The 1,515-nt window shown below is 29.5% G+C and overlaps 1 protein-coding gene across 1 annotated transcript in view; it reads left to right on the forward strand.

Moving 5' to 3' along the window:
* LOC107863099 overlaps nt 1-1,069 on the forward strand; it is a 3,573-nt gene extending 2,504 nt beyond the window's left edge. Inside the window, exons 4-5 of the mRNA XM_047403190.1 lie at nt 369-443; nt 707-1,069. Coding sequence (XP_047259146.1) covers nt 369-443; nt 707-1,069 — 438 coding nt within the window. The remainder of the gene's footprint in view (nt 1-368; nt 444-706) is intronic.
* The last annotated feature ends 446 nt before the right edge of the window (nt 1,070-1,515 follow it).

Raw genomic sequence — 1,515 nt, forward strand, 5'->3', positions numbered from 1 at the left:
ACAATAATGTACCTCATTACGCTTGTATGTGGTATCTATGGGGTAATATGAAAAAAAATTTTAGGAAGTCACATGATGCATTGTCTGAAATCTTTTATACCATGGCGAAATCATACTCAAAGTCTGAATTTCATAATTTAATGGAGAAAGTGGAGGTAGTTGATGTTAGGGTGAAGAATTACTTGGAGTTGGCGGCATACGATAAGTGGGCTAGGTCATATGCAACAGTTCATAGGGGATGGACCTTAACATCAAATATTGCAGAGTTAATTAATGTTGCACTGATATCAGCTAGAGAACTTCCAATATGTGATTTTTTAGAGGAAGTTAGAATGATGTTTGGTAGATGAAACTGTGAAAACCGACAGGAGGCATTGTACACACGCACGGATCTTATTGGAAAATTTCAAGCAATTCTCCAACAAATGAAGCAGAGTTTACACGTATGAAGGTATGATAAAATAGATATAATCATTTAATGTTATATCTTCTTGAATTTTTATATGTTGTATGAAACATATCTTAATATACAAATTATTAAAATTATAACAAATCTATGTGTTGTAATGAAAAAAATATGTATATATTCTTTAGACATATTAATATGCATTTGCTGCTTTGGAAAAAAATACATTTGCTAATCTGTAGCAAATTTTACTGTAATATTTTTTTTTCTATAATATTTTTTATGTATTAATATTTTCAGGTTATACCAGCGTCAGAGTACGTCTATACTATCCATGATAAGGAGAAACATTTTATAGTTTGTCTAAAGGAAAAAAAATGTTCTTGTCATGCATTCCAATTGGATGAGATACCACGTGTGCATGCTTGTGCTGTATTTGATAGCAAGAATCTTGAAAAAGGACCATATTGCTCTAATCTACACAAGTCAAAAACTGTACTGAGAACATATGATCTTCCTGTATATCATCTACCACATAAAGATGACAGGGTGATACCTCAGAAAATTTTAGACGAAGTAGTTTTGCCCCCAAAATACAAGTGGCCCCCTGGAAGACCTGCAAAGAAGGAGTGCGGTAATCAGGAAGAGATATGTTTGGAATGAAAAGCAAAAATTGTTGTAGTTCATGCGGACAAAAAGGTCACAATAGGCGTTCATGTAGGAAATACAACAAATGATACATTTTATTATGTTTTTAGTGAAAATTCAGCTGCTTTATTATTCTATTTTTTTTTTTTGAATTGTTTCATTTTGAATTTTGAACTTTTTATTGATATTGATAATTTGATAGTGTTCAGATGTTGCACTTTTATGAAGCTAAACTTGTTAATTTGTTATAGTTCAAATGTTTAATTTTATATTATATATGTATATATATACATATATTTTTGCACTAAAAATATGTTTGAATATGGAATAATAGAAGCCATTGTTATTTTAAAAAATAAATATTTTTACATTAGACGTAAATGAAAATACAATCTGAAACGAACATTAGTATTAACCATAATGTGAATCTTTCAAAAAATACAAATTGAAATCTGAATAAT

Source organism: Capsicum annuum, unplaced genomic scaffold (assembly GCF_002878395.1).
Source record: "Capsicum annuum cultivar UCD-10X-F1 unplaced genomic scaffold, UCD10Xv1.1 ctg3574, whole genome shotgun sequence".
Classification (NCBI taxonomy): Eukaryota; Viridiplantae; Streptophyta; class Magnoliopsida; order Solanales; family Solanaceae; genus Capsicum; species Capsicum annuum.